Genomic DNA, 16,892 nt, shown 5'->3' with positions numbered 1-16,892 from the left:
TCAGTGTGCAAATATCTTCCTGAAAAAGAATTCATCATCCTCAATACTTTAGTAAAGGCATTTAGATTTTACATAAATTATCCCTTGAACCTAGAAGATAATTTGATCTAGAGTTAGTATGGCACATTAAGTGTTGGATATTGTTTTAATAGACCTTTTAGAATAGCATAAGAAAGGTTATGTAAATAGATTTCTCTGTAGGAAAAACAAGAGCAAATCTGGCTGTTATAATCCATTAAATCTGAATGTCCAGCTATGGCTGGCCATGAGGTTTTGTAGCTTGGCTCTTTAAAGGGATATTTTATGAGGCCTTTTGAAGGCATGGGAAAACCTAAAAGGAAAGATGTGTTCTGGAACAAGTGATTAATTGGAAATACAGTTTCCAAATGGAGTATACAATGTCTTGCATCACTTCCCTTCCTCCACAGCCTTGCATTCCTTGTCACAAACACTGTGTATTAGCCAGATTCTCAGATTTTTAGCAGAGGGTAATTAACTTTATATTCCTGCAGCTTCTTTTTGGTAATTTGGGGTAGTAAAACCATTTTCAGCCCTTTCTCCCTTTGTATTTGTATTGCACTACTTAAAATGGGATGATTTTGCAAGAAAGTTTCCAAACCTTTGCAATGGAAAGCAATAGTTTTGAGTTCAGCTGAGTAAATAAATGTTTTAAAAATGACATAAAGCATATAACTGTGGTAACCCACAATTGCTACATGTAAAGATTTTAAAGTACATGCTAGCTGAAACATAATAGGAAACAAAAGTCTGCTACAGGAAAGAACTTGTATTTTCACTGTATAAAATGCTGTACATCCTTGAAACATTTATGATGGCTTTATTTTTCAGTGTGTGACCATTTTATACTTGAATGTAAAATGATGTCTGAAATCTAATTATTGTAGGCATTCACTTCTCTTCCTTAACAAAACATATGTATTTTCCTCACAGGATTCAAAATGGGTAGAAGAAAAGCAGCTGTTAATTAGAACAAATCAGGAGTTGCTAGAGAAGGTATGTGGGAATATTTTCACCATTGCTGCTCTTTGTCATAGAAGAAATTGAATGCACTAAGTACTATAAAATCAGCATGAAATTGCTTTATTTCTCATCAGAAACAGAAATTTAAGTAAAAATCTCTGATTAAAGTACCAACATGCTTTTATATTCTTCAGGAATCAAAGCTGCTTTTTATTTGAAATTACATGGATAGCCACCGGTGCAGCCCAAGCTGGCTGAGGTTTCTAGTGTCCAATAAAATACACAGATACACAAAGGTTGTTATTGTCCTGACCACTAGCAAAATTGCCTGCTCCCTTCAATGTTTTTATAGTTTTTCCACACATTAAGTAATACAGATTGATTTAAGGTTTATTATATTAACTCTCTGAGCTACTCAGAGCTGAGTATCTGCATTGTTCTTTGTTGATAGTAGTGGAAAGTTGGCTAGTCAACTCAGGAAGATAAATAACTGATATTGTTAATTAGTAGCTTAATATTAATAGAATACAAATAAGATGACCAAATAAAATATGATTAAAAGTAGTTAAAGACAGGTTTAATTTACTTGGGCACTTACATGGGCACTATAAATGTTAAAGTACATTATGCCAGATGTTACGCTTCTATTTAGTTTTGTACAAAGTAAAAGATCACCCAGTTAAACTAGACAGTAGACCAAAGCTATTAGTTGGCATAATTAATAGCCAGTATTGAATTTCTATTTTGTCTTTGTTAGTACCCCAAGGCAAAATTCTGGCAAATTAAAAAGTGCTCGTTAAAACCACACCATTATTATCTTTCATATACTGTAAAAAATTAGATGTCTAATTAGGCAAATACAATGAGAACAGCCTACCCAAATGTTAATGTAATTCAGTTTCATTTGCTGGATTTTAAAAGAAAACTTCCACTGCTTAACTTATTTAGATACAACATTCATATAAGTTTTATGTTACTTCCAGATTATTACTCTAAGAGAACATTGACCATTTTCTGCTGACTGCTCTCAGAAATACTTTCTAGAGAATACTTTTCTTATCTCTGTGACACAGCCTGATGCACAATGAAAACTGGAAATAATTAATAATTAATTAGTTTTGTCTAAACCCCTGCTTACTACTGTAAGCAGTATTTTTTCTAGTGCTTACAGGGTTACCATGTTGTGTTTGTCTCACAGATTTACAGAATGGAACAAGAAGAGCATCAGCTGAAGAATGAGATGCAAGATGCAAAAGACCAGAATGAGCTGTTAGAATTCAGAGTGCTAGAGCTTGAAGTAAGAGATTCTCTCTGTTGCAAACTCTCAAATGGAGCAGAAATTATGTTTGAACCCAAGCTGAAATTCCTGTAAAGATTACTGATGTCTGGTGCATGTTTAAGGGAAGTCACTTAGGTATCTATTTTTTAAATGTTGTATCTTGGGATAATGAAATTGATGCCACTGCCTTAATATGTTTTGGAGAGAATGCTCACTAATGTTTATAAAGATGTAATATAGCTAATATAAATTGCATATAGTTTGGTTTTCATCTAATAAAATATTTTGTTTTGCAATATTTTGCCTTTTTTATTTGTTTCATTTCCATAACTGCTCCTTTCCTGCATGTAAAATCACCTGGTATGTATTCTACAGCCTTGGCTGACATTGATTAAATTAACACACCTTCTCACATCTTGCATGCAATGATCTCACTAAAGATCTGACACGTCCATCACATCAATGTAGAATTGCTTTAAATTACATTAATTTAATGTTGACAACATTCATATGAAGTAAATTTGTCATAAAAAGAACACTTTTTGATAGCAGATTCCAAAGAATTCCTCTTACCTTAAATCCATTTTCTCATGGTTTAAAGTGGTCATGGACTGGAAATAATTCGCTTCAGTCAATGAAAAATGAAAAAAAACCCCAAACCTCTGGCAATGCCCAAGAGAAGTGGTAAAGCAGAAATATAACTTCTGTGTGTCAAACTGATATGTTGCCTATACCAAACAAATTCCATACTTTGCATAAATGAAATAAGCAAAATTATTTGTTATTAGCACTGAGCATGTAGCCTGTGGTTACAGCTGAAAGCAATGGTTCTCATCCCCTCACAAACTGGGCTCATGTGGAATTTGGTAACACTGAAGTGTCTGTGTGTGATGCACAGTTGTCACATGGTTGTATTGCCTGATGACACATTGTTCAGTTTCAAAGATCACCAGCATTCTTAACGCTGCTTAGAATAAACTCTCTGACAAACCTGTCATTGTCACTCCTCCATTTTTATCACCCAGCACGTTTCACCAAAAACCTCGGCATGTGTAACTTCTCTGATAAAGATGAAAATGTCATGTCTCCCTGTTATGTGGACGTTCTTTTTGTCTGACATTTCTTAATCTTTTTTTCATCCTTTATCAGCCATATGTTTTGATGTCATAGCCCATTATATTCAAAATTATGAATTTAGGTTACTAGAATTTCAGTAGATGTTCAGAAAAATAGAAATGCTTTCTAATAGGTATCTTTATAATTTGTGGAAGGACTGTAAAGAAAAATAGAGAACAATTTAGGATTTGAATTGGCTGTTGCACTAGAAATTGCTTCCTAAAGGGTGGGTGTTCTTAGAAGTAAAACTGTCCAAAACAGATTTCTTAAGGAAAGAACAAATATTCTTCAATAGCTCCTTCATGAGGAGCTATTTTCACATGGAAGAATCACATCAAAAACAGCTCACTATGTCATGTAAGGTTTTGTCATGTGCCAAAGCTTGGAAAAATTCTTTCACAGAATAACAATGGAAGTATTTTTGTGTGATTGCGAGAAAAGATTTTTTCCTTCGTAGACAAGCATGTAGGCACCAATGTGACTGACAATGCAATGCTTTAGGAAAACCATCAGTTCTACTGGTAAGCAGGACAGTATTTTTTAGCACAGTTCTTCAGATTAAAATTAGGTAAAGTATAAAAAAATGATTTATTTATCAATTAAAGCAAGCAAGTTTAGGTAAGATGAATGCAATAGCAACTGATGAATTTTTAACACTATCTAAAATAATAACTGAATTTGGATAAGAAATAAAGGTCTGGTTTTGGTTTACAGCAGCTAAGACATTATTTAAGCCCATTTCAGAATTAGACTGTTGATGTATATATTCTTTCAAAAAAACTTCAGAGGGGGGAAATTACAGAGGCTACAGAGATTTTTCTCTCTACACTGTAGTGTCAAATTATGTTTAACCTAATTAATAACAAGATTTGCCATGCTTTGTAACATGTTTAAGTGAATGGATGCAGCTTGTCTGCCATATCAATTAAAGCACCTCCTTTGTGATTTAGGAAATGGAGTCATACAGGGATGGTCATAGGAGCTGAAGTATTTGTAGTAGTGGTGTCGCTCAGAAAATGAAGCTCATGATGCCAAAGCATCCCCTTGTAACATGGAGATGAAATCTGGTGTTTCTTGCTCATGTTCTCATGGCCAGAGAGAATTCAGAGTAAGACCCAATGCATTGGTTGCCCAGAGCCTTCAGTCCAGTCATTTTTCACAGGCATATGAAAATTTAATTTAGCTAAAAATTGCTTTTTTGTTATGCTATATCTGCCTGCTGAAGAAATAATAGGTTGGTATTTTGAAGAAATGCATGGAAGTCATGTACCAGTTAAGTTTTAGATATTCTAAATATCTTTAGATAGATGGGAAATTATAATTTTTTGTTTTGTCACAAAGAACATCATAACTGTAGAATAGTGCTGCCTTTCGACATTTTCTGACATCTTGGCTTTTGGAGTGAATATGAATGGGGATTTTAAATGCTCTAATAGGAAGTAGTCTGTAGAATAAACAGGGACCAGACACATAGGTTTAACTTTAGTGAGAAAATATTCAACAATACTGTTTCATGATGGAGTTTAATTTTTTTTTCCTGCAGATTTTTCTTTCTAAATTTTTTTTTTAGTGTTCCATGAGAGAAAACAGTAGTTAAACAAGGTTAGAATCAACATAAAAATCTGCAGAGTATTTCAGGGCTCCAGTCAATTAGGGCCAGTGTTGCAAGGGTTCTGCAGCTGGGGAGTGTCAGGTAGCTTTGCAGAAACTGTGTGCATGGCATCAGCTGGCAACCAACACTATGGTTGTATTTAGCCAAAATTCTTCAAATATGGTAAAAGAGGAAATAGACTAGATTTGGAATGAGAGTACGAATCTGCCTTTTTAATGTACAAGTATGTTTTGTAAAGGTGGAGGAGAAATGTTCATGTATATTCACAAATGTTGTTTTTAAACAAATCTTTCCTCAGGAAAGAGAGAGAAGGTCACCAGCATTTAATCTTCATATAACCACCTTCCCTGAAAACAATGGAAGTGCACTTCAACTGTTCTGCCATCAGGAAGGAATAAAGGTATATGAGAGAAACACTAAAAACCGTTGGATGGCTAGGAAACTTTCTTGAATGACCAGTCTAATATCCAAGCAAATGGTTTGACACTTACCAGGGAAGAAAATGCAAAAATAGAAAAATAAAATTAGAAAAAATATTTTTAACTGGGGAAACCGTTTCATAGGAATATGATCTGGTCATGTCAGGAGATCCTTATTGAAACTGAAGGCTGGTCAATCAAGATAATTTACATTTAGTCTAGGGAAGAATGTGGATGTTGAAGTGATTCCTTGTCAGGCTTGCTACTGTACATGGTTCATGATATTAAATGTCTTCATCTGAGTTCAGAAATATGACATTCAGTCCTTATTTTACACCAAATTTAGTGAAGGCTTTTATTTGTTGAATTAATATGCTTAAGTTATTTGCCAAGGCCAGGGCCTTGAAGCAGGAGGTGCCTGACCCAGAACTCATTCAGATAGGTGGGACTCTTTTAGAACAAGGACAAGATAAACATCACATTCTCCATTGATTACCTTCTGATAGAAGGAAGCAAGAATTACTCTTTTCACTCCTGTTCCCCCATGAACAGGCCATTTCTGCAACTTGATTTACATGCTGGTTCACTTAAGATTGAATTCAGACTTGTGTTGTCAGTAATGTTACGCAACAGGGCTGGGTAACTTTTCTACAAGTAAATAAAGCATAATCTCAGTGCCATTCACTAGTGATTAATGGTTGAATTTTTAGTTGTGTTTACAAGTCCCCTTACAGGAGGCTTAGGGGAAATAAACAGAAATTGTCCCTGCATATTTTTAGGAAGTTGATTAGTCTGAAAGGAAAGAGTTAAAATCTGCTTCATACCTACAGATTTGGTTGGAGTCTCATCTCCCAAAGCACACCAAGAATCATCAGTTAGCACATCACCTACAAATAGAGCCAGGCCCACTTTTAGCTTACCTGTTGTTCTAATCTGCATATTGGCTGTAGCAGTATCCATAATTCCCTTTTTTCCATTGCCATCTGTGATATGCTTTAACAGGTGGATTTTTTTCAGTCTGCCTTTCAGTTTGCTTACCTGGAAGATGGGGCAGTCACCTAAACTGGGCAGACTGAAATAGTTGACCTTTTATCTGTTTTCAGTGCTTTTAAAAATTGTTAGCCATCAGTAGCAATGTAGATTCCAGAATGATGCAAAATCTGATTTAGTTTCTGATTCTTCCTTTATGCATCACATGGAAATAAATTATTAGAATGATTATTTCTGGCTGAATAGATGCACATAAATTCCATTCTTCACTAATGTAACTCATTGGCTAAAGAAGTTTCTGTTCAGCATTGTCAATGCTGATCATAATCAATAGTTTTGTTTTTAACATCCATCCAAATACAAGTGTATTAGGATCTGCACCATTCCAGGGTTAGTGACGGGCACGGTTAAATAGCTCATGTAACATTTGGGAACACCCCTGAAGTTTTTGGGAAGAGATGGAGGGAACCTCTCAGAATAGAAAAACTTGAAAACTGCACATGGCCCTGTGACATATTGGCCTTTTCTATGTGCTGGATAGGAGTAGAAATTGACGGTGGCAGCATTTAACAAGACTCTTTTGCTTTATGTATGTCTATTAAGCATTTTGGACTAACATGGACTGGTCTATTCCCATGCTCTCAAGGCTTCCTGCCTTCAAACAGCAAGGCTGCATTACAGGCTGTCAGTGGAAATGATCCCTGGTCCATTTTAACTTTGATGTGTTAATTTGCAGACCAAACTTGGGATAGTTCAGGAAAATGTGATTACCTCTGGTTAAACAGTTCCGTGACCCTTTTCAACAACTTTTTAAACTTTAAATACAGTTCTGGGGCCTAGGAATGGATCCTGGCATAGTGTGAAATACAGACATCATGTGAATTTTATCAGGAAAAGGTTCTTCACCCAGAGAGTGGGCACTGAACAGCTCCTCAGGGCACTGGTCACAGCTCCAGCCTGACAGAGCTGAAGGAGTGTTTGGACAATGCTCTCAGGCACATGCTGTGACTCCTGGGGATGATGATGTGTAGGGCCAGGAGTTGCACTCAATGATCCTGATGCATCCCTTTCATCTCAGCATATTCCATGATTATGCGATTCCATGAATTTATTCCTCTCTTTTTTGCATCAGAGGAGTAGTTTTCTTTTTTCAGTGGCTGAGCCTTAATAAGGAAGGACTGTTCAGTTCATTATCTGAGAGCTGAGTGACAGAGAAATGTGGCTTTCTAATCAGAAAGATGATTATGAACTGATAAGCTGTTTGGAGGAGGATGTTCAGCCCACTGTGCACATTCCCTTCTGCCACTGTAAGGCTGATTTGAAACTCCATGTTTTTGTTTAACAAAGAAAATAAAAAGCAAATCACCAAGCAAATCTTCTTAGTAATTATGTGTTCGTGCTCTCTGTCCTTGTAACTTCTGTAACTTGATGTGGCTGATGCTCCACTCCAAACAAACAAAAAAAAGTCTTTTAAGCCCTTTCTCTTTACGTCTTTTAAACCTGTTTATCAGTTTTGCTCTTTCCTCTACACACATTAGCAGGATGAGAAGTGTGAATGATACAGAAGCATTCTGCCCTCATGCACAGATATCCAGGTTGCTTGTTGTAATTGAGAGTGACTTTTGGTTTTGTCTTAAAATACCAATAATTACTTTCATAATTGTGATGCAAAACTATGTTTCACTTACTTACATTTGAAGTCTTTTCACACACAGAAGAGAATAAGGGGTACATAAAATGTAGCATATAAAAGCTGTTTCTGACCTACTTCATAAAAATAAGTGTCAAACATCTTTTTTCAGGACGTGAATATATCTGAACTTATGAAGAAGCTAGATATTCTTGGAGATAATGGGGTAACAATTTTTTACTTTTAAATGTACTTCCAGTTTCATGGTTAATTTAAAGCTTTTTTTTTTTTTCCAGAGCAGATACTAACATCCAAGACAGTGCACAGGGTGATTTTTATATGCCTGTGTTTGTATGAAGAATATGAATGGTTAGGAATGGCTTTTAGAACATGAATTTTTGTAGTTAAACTGATGGTAGTGAAAAGAGTATTTTTTCAAGGTAGGATTTGGTCTTGACCAAATGATAGGCACTGTAATAGGCAAAGTGAAAAGATGCAAAACAGAAGTCAAAGCCAGACCAAGCTGTGAATTATCCCTCTTGAGCAGCTATAGTAGCACCTTCTGCTGTGAAGGCTGCCACTGCCAGGAGTGGATTTTCTGGGAAAAAGGCAAGAAAAACTGTCTCCCCTTTTCCCTCTTTATTGCTAAGTACAGTATGAAATCTTAGTCACACATTTGAGGCACAAACATCCAGGGAGCTGAGTCCAGTTTATAGCTAGATTTAACAGATTGAGGTCTTTTTAATTTTAAGTTCTAGATTTGCATGTTATGTTGCAAGTCCTGTGGAGATTTCTATGGCACTTACTCTTTGCATTGTTTTCTTTAATTGGAAGTCTGAAGTGCATGAAGGTGAGATTCACTTGCTGCAAGGCTTAGTCCAGTGAACTGGCAAAAACAGGGAAAAAAAAATTGCAAAATCCCTGACTGAAACCACTTAATTGTAATTGAATGATCTGTTTCATTGAATGATCTGTTGAAAAAGTGTTGTGGGGCTGGTTTGCTGAAATAAAGTGGAACTAAGCACCCTTGGTTTAATTTTCAGTACTTTCAATCATGGGATCCTTTTTGGTCATGTCTATAATCCTAAATGGTGCAACTGTTTTACTTTTTGAAGTATGGTTAAAACTTACTGCTCATGTTAAAGAATGAATTTTTAATGCAATTTAAAATGTATCTTTTTGTATTTTAGAATTTGAGAAATGAAGAGCAGGTTGCAATAATCCAAGCTGGGACTGTGCTTTCCCTCTGTGAAAAGGTAGAATTCAGTAAATATTTTTCTCTGCTTAAAACTGGCCATGTCTTGTAAGATACTTCATAACATTGCCAGGGAAGCATGGCTTTTCTGTTCAGGTCATCTGGATTGGAGCATGTGTTCATCCTTACATCAATGTTGGGATTGTGATGTCTTGAGATAAAGCCAAACTTAAGAAAGAAACCCAGTTTAAAAATAAAAACATTTTTGGAGATATTGCCTTAGCATAAAGCACTAAAAATCCACTTAACAGAAGAGATTCCATTCCCAGAAGTGCTGTGTCCTCATTGCTCTGGGAGCAGGTGTAAGGTGCCCTCTGTGAGGTGCCCATGGTCCCTTTTGGGCTCATTCCTGCGGATGATGGAAAAAGCTCAGAGTACTCTGTGGTCCTCTCCTCTGTAAATTAGTGGACATAGAGAAAAAGTAGTTTGCACAAGACAGGTCACTCATTTCTGTATGGCTAGTTCTTTACTTCCAGGGAGTATAATCTGTATATGAAAGGGGTGACATTTAGAACTAAGACTGACTTGCGTATTTCTCTGAAGAAGCTCTGTGCATCCTTTTCATATGTTTCCATTAAATCTTTCCTGATGTATTGTTGAAATTCAGAATATTTTAAATTAAAATTTGAGCAGTTTAATCATTGCTTTAATTGATATAATTTTGATAATCTACTTATCTAAATACCTTCAGGTAAATAATCTACATGCGGTAATTTAATAATCATTAATTTAAATGAATAATTACTATAAGCAAAATGAATGGGGAATAGGGCTAAAATGCCTATGTTTTTTCACTGTGCTGTGCCATTAAAAGAGAAGGAATTTTAGCACTTCACATCCAAAAAATGAAAGGAGAAGAACCCCACTATAAAAGGCTAAGATATAGACTCCAAAAATACTTTTTGTGTCTCCTGTGACCCATTATGAAAGGGTAACAGGCATAGAATGTTCAGAATCAACATTTAGTTTTGCATATCATCTGCATACCTTAAAAAAATTAGATCTCTAATTTTTGCAAATAGCCCTTCACTTGATTGAGGGTAGCTGTGAGAGATGGTCAGGATTTCCCATTTCCATTGATTTCAAAATTCAGAATGCTTGAATATCCATGATGAGGCTTTCCTTAGGAATATCTTCAGCTTGTCACCTTCAAAATGAAAACAAAGATGGTGAAAATAGAGTCTCTGGGGACTATTGTGTTCCTGTTAATTTTTTTTCTGTAGAAAGCTAACCTGCTAAGCAGATAAAACAAATTTTCTTTTTTCCATCGGTCTCTTAAATAGTGGAAGGTTCAAAATTATGAAGTAATGAATTCACATTTCATAAGTTGTAAACTTATGTTTGAAATTTCCTATGTAAATCCTGGGGAAAAAAGCTAGTATGTCATTCATTCCTTTGAGTCTGAGACCTAATGAATTCACCAAAACACTCAATTAAAGGAGTTGATGTGCAAAGGATACCAAAAGACTTAAAGCAGATATGAGTAGCCCAGTGTTAGTAAACAAGGCAGTGGAGGAAAGCAATAATTATCAGTGGCAAATCTGCTCTCTGTAAGCTAGTCATGGGTCCTTATTGAAGACCAGTAGAGGAATTAAATGAAATAATTCAGAACTGACCATTTCCATCCATTCCAATAAACTTAAATGGAAATATTAACATAATCCTGGTGACAGTAATTAAGCAAGAACCTTGTATCCATGCATTTAGCTGTTATGATGTGTAATTTTTACCTTTGGAATGCAATGGCTGTTTTTCATTCTGATTGTTTTGAGTGTTTCCATAATGGCAAGGGATTCATAGTAGCAATGACAAGAGTTTCCATCTGTCTGTCTGGTTTTTTTTTCCCTCCACATTACCAATGTTTTACAAGTGAGCCTTTTCCCACAAAGAGTGCAGCAAACTGTGCAGAATTAAGTGGTGAGTTTTCCACCTTGTATTTTGTTTCAATTGCCCTCTGGAAAAATGAAGGACTGGAGTGAGATTGATGGTTTCACAAATCAGGCCAACAAGCATTTGAGTAAGAAACAATCAGGTTGATTTTGCATTCTTGACCCAAATCTATTTTGTTTCTTGAACTTTACAGGGGAAACCCCAATTTTATTTTCTGTAGGAAAGCAACCTACACTTGTTAGTCTTTAGTGTGACTCTGCAGTCCTCCATTCTGCCTGTGCTCTCACAACCTGTTTATTCATGTGTGTCTCCAGAGTGAATAGATAGCATGGGAGCAGTATATGCCTGGAAGTGCTGGCAAGAAACTTGAAAAATGTTTGGTAGAACCTTTCTCAAAATCTCTGTTCATTTTATATTTTTTTCTCTTCACACTGCTGTAGTGGTTGAAACAGATAGAGGGGACAGAAGCTGCACTGACACAGAAGATGTTAGACCTGGAGAATGAGAAGGTAAGAAACAATAGCTAAAAATGCATTTAGCTAAAGCTCATGTAAGGTTTTGTGCATGTATTTCATCCCAGGCAGGTTTCCTGCCTTTCTCTGCTTGACAGAGATGGCTTCATGGTAAAATAGGCAAGTGGTTTTTAGAACAATCTATTGCTTGTATTCTTTGGGGTGAGACAAAATTTTCAAATCTGTATAGAACAAAAATAGCAAAAATAGATATGAATTAGGGCACAAAGGCATAGCTGGAGAGCACATTAACCGGTGCAAAATTGTCTCTGTACTTTCTTTGTATGTTAATTTGTCAGGCAGCAGCATTATCTTTATAACATTGGGGTCATGCTAGTAGAATTGGCAAGGGTATTTCTTTGCTCTCTGGTACTCAGCTTCTGGACAAGCTGTCAAGACCTCTTACTCCAGGTGACCTTTCTTTCCCCATGGCCTTCATGCCTAAAGAGAGAATGTTTTCTCAAAAAGCAGTTCTGTCTTGAAGAAGAAACTGACGTTATTTTTCCATATGTTGAACAGTTTTAGAAGGAGTGTTTGGTTTTATTGGTTTACCATGTATGCTGTGCTTCACATCTTCCAATGGCAATCCAAACACTGATTAATCCTCACCACACCTTTACAGGTAGATAAATAAGCAGCATTGCATTCCTCCTAAAGAATGGGACAATGAGACAGGGAGGTTAAGTGATTTGCCCAGGGCCACTGAAGAAGTGTGTGCTTGAGCCACAAACAAAAATATAAGTGCTCAGACTGTGTTCTCTGTTGAGTGTAACCTGTCACACTGATTGTACTCTAACACAGATAAGATACTTTCCACATTTAGTATTTCTTTATTTTTAAGTCTTGTTATGGAAAAATACAAAGGCTTGGGGAAGGGAAAGTGGCCACAAATACAAGATTCTTTTGTAAAGAAAAATGGAAAAAATAGGGGTGTTTGTAACTTGATATATTATCTTCCCCTCTATTATCTGTGATGTTTTCAAGTCTTACCATGGATAGCCCTTGCATCTATTTTTTTAGCACAGCAATCTGATTGACTCAATGAGTTGAGAAATTATATTCTAGCATGATACTTTTAGAAAGACTGAGCACTGGTGTAGTTGTCTTTGAAACCCATGTTAAGGGTTTGAGGTCCTATTCTTGTTTCTTTCCCTCTTGCTGTCTGTGGGCAGCCTTTACTTTCCCTTTTGAGAGGTAACAGGATCAGGGCAGCTGCATTGCTATTCTGGGCTCTGGTGGTAGCTCTGACCCATTTTATAGTCTCAGACAATTGAATCTACCTCTGTGGTGTCAGACACTTGTAAGAAAGTCAGGACCAGGCCTGTTCTTTGCTGTGCACTCCCAGTGCATGGTGGTGTTTCATCCTGTACAACAGCCTTGCAGTTGCTGTAATTCATCCATGTCAGAAAATGAGCCACCTGGGTAACCATGGGGGCATTCAGTTGCATAAATGTGGTGTCTAATACCATATCACATTCTCCAGAGTTCTGAACTCAAGAGTTCTGGAGATGTCACAAAGGGCTGAAAAATATGTCCTACAGGACTTGTTGGAGGCCCTTTCCTTTCAGGAGCAGTAGCATATTTAGAATATTCTGGAGCAGAAAGATTCTGAAATGGCTATCATGGTGATAGATGCCCATCTGTTCCTGACCAAATTCCAGCCCCAAGACCAAGGTCTGACTTAAATTTTGGGTTTTCCTTGAATATTAATTAATAGGTAATTAAAAGAACTTCAAGTTTACAAAATAAATTAATAATAAATATTATACTTCTTATACAGAGAACAAATAGCACCTTGTTCCTCTGAATCCTCTAATACTGGTCTTATATGTTGCTACTGTTACTACTGGCAACTGACAGAAAAATTGTCAGAAGTCCACATATATGTCTGATAGCAAAATTTGGCCAAGTAAGTGACTTTGAGGCAATCCCATATCCAATAAAACTAACCAGAGCAACAATATTTGGATTTTTTAATACAATTTTTTAACACTGTTAATAAAAACTGCAATTAGTGATCTTAAGAACCGTATATATTTAATTTGACATTTATTCTATATGTGGAGGAAATGCAAAAGTTTGTTGATTAGAAAAAAGAATGATAGGAAATATTAAATTCAGTCAAAGGGCTTTTCTGCTTTTTGTTCTGCTACTAATTCTTTTGAGTGTGAAAACCTGCTTTGAAAAAAAAAAGCTAATAAAATTAAGTAACTCTTTGAGGTTCTACTTACTATCATCAAACCTGGCCTAGGGGAAGGTGTCCCTGCCCATGGCAGGGGGGTTGGATCAAGATAATCTTTGAGGTCCCTTCCAACCCAAACTATTCTATAATTTTATGAATCAAAAGACTCTAAAGGCTTCACTAATCAGGCAACCATCTGAATGTCCACAACTTGCTTGAAACATTTTTTGGATACTGAGTTCCACTGAAACCCCAGTCTGTGCAGTTTATATATAATAGGTGTGAAAGTTGAGGAGTTTGATTTTTAAGAACAAAAGTAAACAATCCCTGTAAATCTTAGGTATCTTGAAAACTTCTTCAGCTACTCACTCAACCTCTCTGGGCATCACTTCACCTGTTTCAGTTTGGCCTCCTGCCTGTACAAGCTGAGGACTGAGTTGTTACTACAGCTTCAGTAACACATCACAGGATGGTGCTGCAGAATCCAGCTGTGGATAACCCTGCATGCTTGGGTTTCCTCCCTAAAAGAACACATTAGACAACAGCAAGTAGGGCATGCCCCATGATTTCCTTAAGGGTAGTATTTCCATGGGATATTTTCATAAAGTGCCCTCTCTTGTGTTTCTCTTTTCCCTCCCTTGGCCCTGTGTAAGGTACAGCTTTTGGACCACATGCATGTACATCCCCACTCACCTTTTGCTGCACTTCTGTCAGGTCCAGGCAGGTTTGTGCACTGGTGTAGAGGTCAATGCTTTCTAGGTACAGCTTGTTAATATGATACACAGATTTGAAGTGCTAATATCATAAATTTGATATTCCAAATATCCTTAGGATGAACGTGGTCATTTGCTATGGGTTTTCTTTTGCTTTCAAGTGGAAAGCTTGCATAAAAATTATGGCATTTATGATTCTTCATGAATTAGGATAAAGAACAAACACTCCCTTGTTTTTATTATTGCTCAGGACCTGTTCAGTAAACAGAAGGGTTATTTAGAGGAAGAACTCGACTACAGGAAGCAAGCTCTGGACCAGGCATACATGGTAGGAAAAGAACAGTCATTAATTTTTTTGTTTGAACAGATCTGATAAAATGGATAAAATGCAGGTTTTGGTTGGTTTGGGTTTTTTTCTTTTAATTATAAATAGGACTCTTTTTTACTTTATATCTTTTTTTTTCCTGCCAGACTAGAAATCAACTATTTCTTAAACAAAAGTTTAGGAAATGGATTATAGTACTTACAAGTGTAATATTTTTGCATTGCATTTTTTATTCTATGATATGCAAACATCTTGTTGGTACATCTGGAAGCTGGTTTATGTATGAAAAAAAACCATGACTGCTAAAATACACCAGAAATTACTTTAGAACTTTTCCAGTATTACTTTTCCTGAAGCATTTGTAAGTATTACTGCTGCTAACCTATCCTAAGTCAGGAATGCCTGTTCTTCCCATGCAATTCCTTCCTGTGCGATCCTATCCAACCTTACCCTTCCTCATTTTCAAAAGGGAAGCTGCAACCTTGCCTTTTCTCAGGCCAAACAATCAGGAATTATCCAGGAATTGGTAAAACTACACACACAACTTTGCTGATAGTGAGACTTTGGGAAATCAAAAACATAATGGCCTGAAGCACTATTTATACACTGTAAATGTTTCTAATGTGGAAAATGTTTTCAGAGAAGAAGCAAGGTCTAGTGCTCAGAGCAGATAACAGAGATAAAAGCAAGCAAGCACTATTTCTAGCACTGTGACCTTGGGCAAGCCATTTAACCTCTCTGTGCAGCTGTTTATGCATCACTAATATGGATGGAATTACCTACCTCACAAAGGTGTTCTGAGGGCCAAAGGGATGTGGTCAGATGCTCTTGATCCAAATATTGTTAGTCTGGATGCTGGTTTTTGATAGGATCATGCTAACCCCAGTAATCAAGGCAACACTGCCACGATTCCTTCCTTTCCTCTTGGGAGTACGATTCTCCACGTGAATCTGAAGTTCTCCTGTGTTGTGGGCTCTGCAAAGTACTGCATGAGAATCATGTTAGGAATCTGGCAGACAGCAAGAGATGGATGAGGGATTAGTGTATACAAGTGTTCCTTCCTTCATTGCTTATGGCAACTTGGAGCTAAGCCAGTGACACAGACTGTGAGCCATGGCTATCAGGTCACTAGGGCCACAGAGAGGGAGAGTGAGATTTCTGTTCACAGTTTTTCCTGTGGTCTTTTTATTTTATAGGATGGCTTAACAATTCAGCTGCAGTTGAAGGAAATCTGTTAGTTTAAGTTAAATTTGTAATGTTCAGCAGCAGGATTTGGAGTTTTATCAGGTACTGAATGCAGACCTATCTTCTGAATCTTTCTTAAATGGAAGAATCAATGATTTGCTAGAGCAGGACCCATCTCCCGGGTGTCCATCCGTGCCAGGAGGCTGCGTGCACTCTGTGTGGAATGCTCCTCACTGCTCACGCTTGCTGCTTTCTGTCGGTCTGTCTGTGTCCATCCTGCCCTCCTGCCTTGCTAGCCTCCTCCTCTAGCTCTTGGTGGGTTGTTTGCTTGCTGGATTCAAACGCCAGCCTGTCTGTGTATGCTTTGGGTTGCACTAGAAAATCCAGGAGCTGGAGGCCACGCTGTATAATGCCCTGCAGCAGGACCCGGGCCGGCGGGCCAGCGAGTCGCTGACGGAGGCACAGCGGGAGGATCTGCGTGCGGCGGTAGAGAAGGTGCGGCGGCAGATCCTGAGGCAGAGCCGGGAGTTTGACAGCCAGATCTTGCACGAGAGGATGGAGCTGCTGCAGCAGGCCCAGCAGGTAATCCCGGTTCTCTCTCCTCCCCCTTGGTGTTGGTGTTACCTCTGTGGTTGCTGCCACTGCCCGTATGACAGCATCGCTTCACCCTCACCTCGTGGAGTTGTGTTCAGTCTGGTCTCTGTACAGCTCCCGTGCCAAGGAGCGTGTGGTGTCGGCAACTGGGCGTGCTGGGCATGGTGCACACTCAGAACAAGGCACTGTCTCACCACAGGGTGCTGTTG

General features: G+C 37.4%; 1 protein-coding gene across 10 annotated transcripts in view; it reads left to right on the top strand.

Moving 5' to 3' along the window:
* The window catches only part of JAKMIP1 (janus kinase and microtubule interacting protein 1), a 141,897-nt gene that overhangs the window by 103,147 nt on the left and 21,858 nt on the right, over positions 1–16,892 (top strand). For 5 of the 10 annotated variants that reach the window (XM_077177729.1, XM_077177724.1, XM_077177726.1 and 2 more), the window contains 8 exons: positions 952–1,014; positions 2,180–2,278; positions 5,287–5,388; positions 8,200–8,253; positions 9,218–9,283; positions 11,613–11,681; positions 14,830–14,907; positions 16,468–16,671. In XM_077177729.1, coding sequence (XP_077033844.1) covers positions 952–1,014; positions 2,180–2,278; positions 5,287–5,388; positions 8,200–8,253; positions 9,218–9,283; positions 11,613–11,681; positions 14,830–14,907; positions 16,468–16,671 — 735 coding nt within the window. Of the gene's footprint in view, positions 1–951; positions 1,015–2,179; positions 2,559–5,286; positions 5,389–8,199; positions 8,254–9,217; positions 9,284–11,612; positions 11,682–14,829; positions 14,908–16,467; positions 16,672–16,892 lie in introns of those variants that run through there. The other 5 variants (XM_077177730.1, XM_077177731.1, XM_077177727.1 and 2 more) reach the window with 4 other exon arrangements.

This window comes from Agelaius phoeniceus, chromosome 4, assembly GCF_051311805.1.
Source record: "Agelaius phoeniceus isolate bAgePho1 chromosome 4, bAgePho1.hap1, whole genome shotgun sequence".
In the NCBI taxonomy this organism is placed as follows: domain Eukaryota; kingdom Metazoa; phylum Chordata; class Aves; order Passeriformes; family Icteridae; genus Agelaius; species Agelaius phoeniceus.
This window is presented reverse-complemented; position numbering and strand designations above follow the sequence as displayed.